At 26.7% G+C, this 1911-nt stretch overlaps 1 protein-coding gene across 1 annotated transcript in view; it reads left to right on the forward strand.

Moving 5' to 3' along the window:
• si:ch73-139e5.4 (heat-stable enterotoxin receptor) overlaps window positions 1-1196 on the forward strand; it is a gene marked incomplete in the record, with an annotated part of 27100 nt that extends 25904 nt beyond the window's left edge. The window contains 1 exon segment of the mRNA XM_024284972.2: window positions 479-1196. Coding sequence (XP_024140740.1) covers window positions 479-689 — 211 coding nt within the window.
• Window positions 1197-1911: the final 715 nt, after the last annotated feature.

Consider the following 1911-nt stretch of genomic DNA (forward strand, 5'->3'; position numbering starts at 1 on the left):
AGAAATAAAATTTAAAAACAATAGAATAAAAAATTAAGTGCATTTAAAAAAATGAAATAAAAATATTTAAAGAATGAGCAAAATATGAAATTAAAATGATATAGAATAAAAAATAATACATAAATAAATAATATATAATATATTAGCAAGAGTAAAAAATAATAAAGAAAAAAATAAAATGTAAAAAATATTTAAAAAATGTAATTACATTAAAAATATTTTTCAAATAAAATTAATAAAAAATAATAAAGTAAAACACTTTAAATATAAGAATAAAACAAATAGTAAAAAATAAAATCAAAAACAAAATGTAAATGTAAAAATATGATTTTAAAAAATGAACAAAAATATAGATATTTTTTTTAAAGAAAACTTTAATCGTTGACTATAAACATCGGTGACTTGTATCAGAGCAGTACTAATGCTGTCGTGTCTGAGCTTCATGCTGGAGGACGTTCCTGTTTCTGTTCCTCTGCAGGGAGAACGTCCAGCGTCTGCAGCAGGACCTGGCTCACATGATCCTGGCGTGTCTGGAGCGCCGCTCCCGAGGATCCGTCCGGAGGAAGAAGCAGCACGAGGACCGAGGCAAAAAGGATGAAGACGAGGAGTCGGGGGTGGAGTCTGAGAGCAGCCACCCCGAGTACCTCCACCTGGCCACAGTGGACAACACGCTGAGCACCTTCCTGTAGAGCAGAGCTCCTCACCGGAGAGGCGAGTGGACAAGAGGGCTGAAGGAGCTTTGAGTTCTTGTTACGACCGACCGACTTCAGCTTGATGATCCTCAGAGAAGAAGCTGAACTTCATGAAACCTCGAGAACTTTGAAAGGACTTTCTCCATCTTCCCTCTGAGGTCGATTCATTCATCTTCATCTTTCTTAACACATAATTAAAACATTTCTGAGGAGGTTTCTCTTTTTGAGAAAACAAGCTTTAGTTTTAGTTTTTCTTCAAACTTTTTCTTTCTAAAATATTTTAAAAAGTTGTTGAATTTGTTCTCTGAGGCTGTTTTAGATCTGATGTCAAACCAGACAAAAATAAACGGAAAAACATTTATGTTTCAACTGAGACTGGATTATTGGACCAGTAAAACTTTGTATTAGGACCTCTAGTGGTTAGTTGGTGAACTGATCTGGCTCCAGTCTTTTTTAATCATTTTGAAGTCAAAGAGTTGTTTAGAATTAACAAATAATAAAAAATATAAAATTAAAAAATAAATCATACAAAATAAAAAATGCATTAAAAAATGAACACAAGTAAAATAAAAAATAACTGAGTATATAAATGAAATCATAATAAATGAAAATTAAGTAAACAATATATTTAAAAAAAACATTACATTAAGATAAAAAAAAGAAATAACAAAAAATGATAGTAAGAATAAAAATGAAATAATAAAATTAAAACATACATTTAAATAAAAAAATAAAATAATCAAAAAGAATGGACAAATAAAAAATATTAGAATGAAAAATAAAGTAAAAAATACAAAATTAAAGAATATATTTAAATTAACAATATATTAAAGATATGACAGAAAACAAAATAAAACATTAAGAATCAAAAATAAACAAAGTAAAAAAATAAAATAAAAAAATATATAAATAAAATTTCAAAACATGATAAAAAAAGATTTAACAAAAAATCGTTTTAACAAAAAAACTAATAAAAATCAATAAAAAATCGTAAAGTAAAAAAAATATTTGAATAAAACCAATACTAAAAAATAAAATAAAAAATGATTCAAAAATATCTTAATAAAAAAGGAAACTAACCGTTTGCGACTGGTTTACTTTCTTTTGTAAAGCATATATTTTTAGAAACTAATACTTTGTTTTTCTTTTAAGTTTTTTAACATATTTGGATCACTATGACAAATGATTTTAGAAACACAAACTCAAACAAACAAACAAC

The sequence above is a fragment of the Oryzias melastigma genome, linkage group LG19 (assembly GCF_002922805.2).
Source record: "Oryzias melastigma strain HK-1 linkage group LG19, ASM292280v2, whole genome shotgun sequence".
In the NCBI taxonomy this organism is placed as follows: Eukaryota; Metazoa; Chordata; class Actinopteri; order Beloniformes; family Adrianichthyidae; genus Oryzias; species Oryzias melastigma.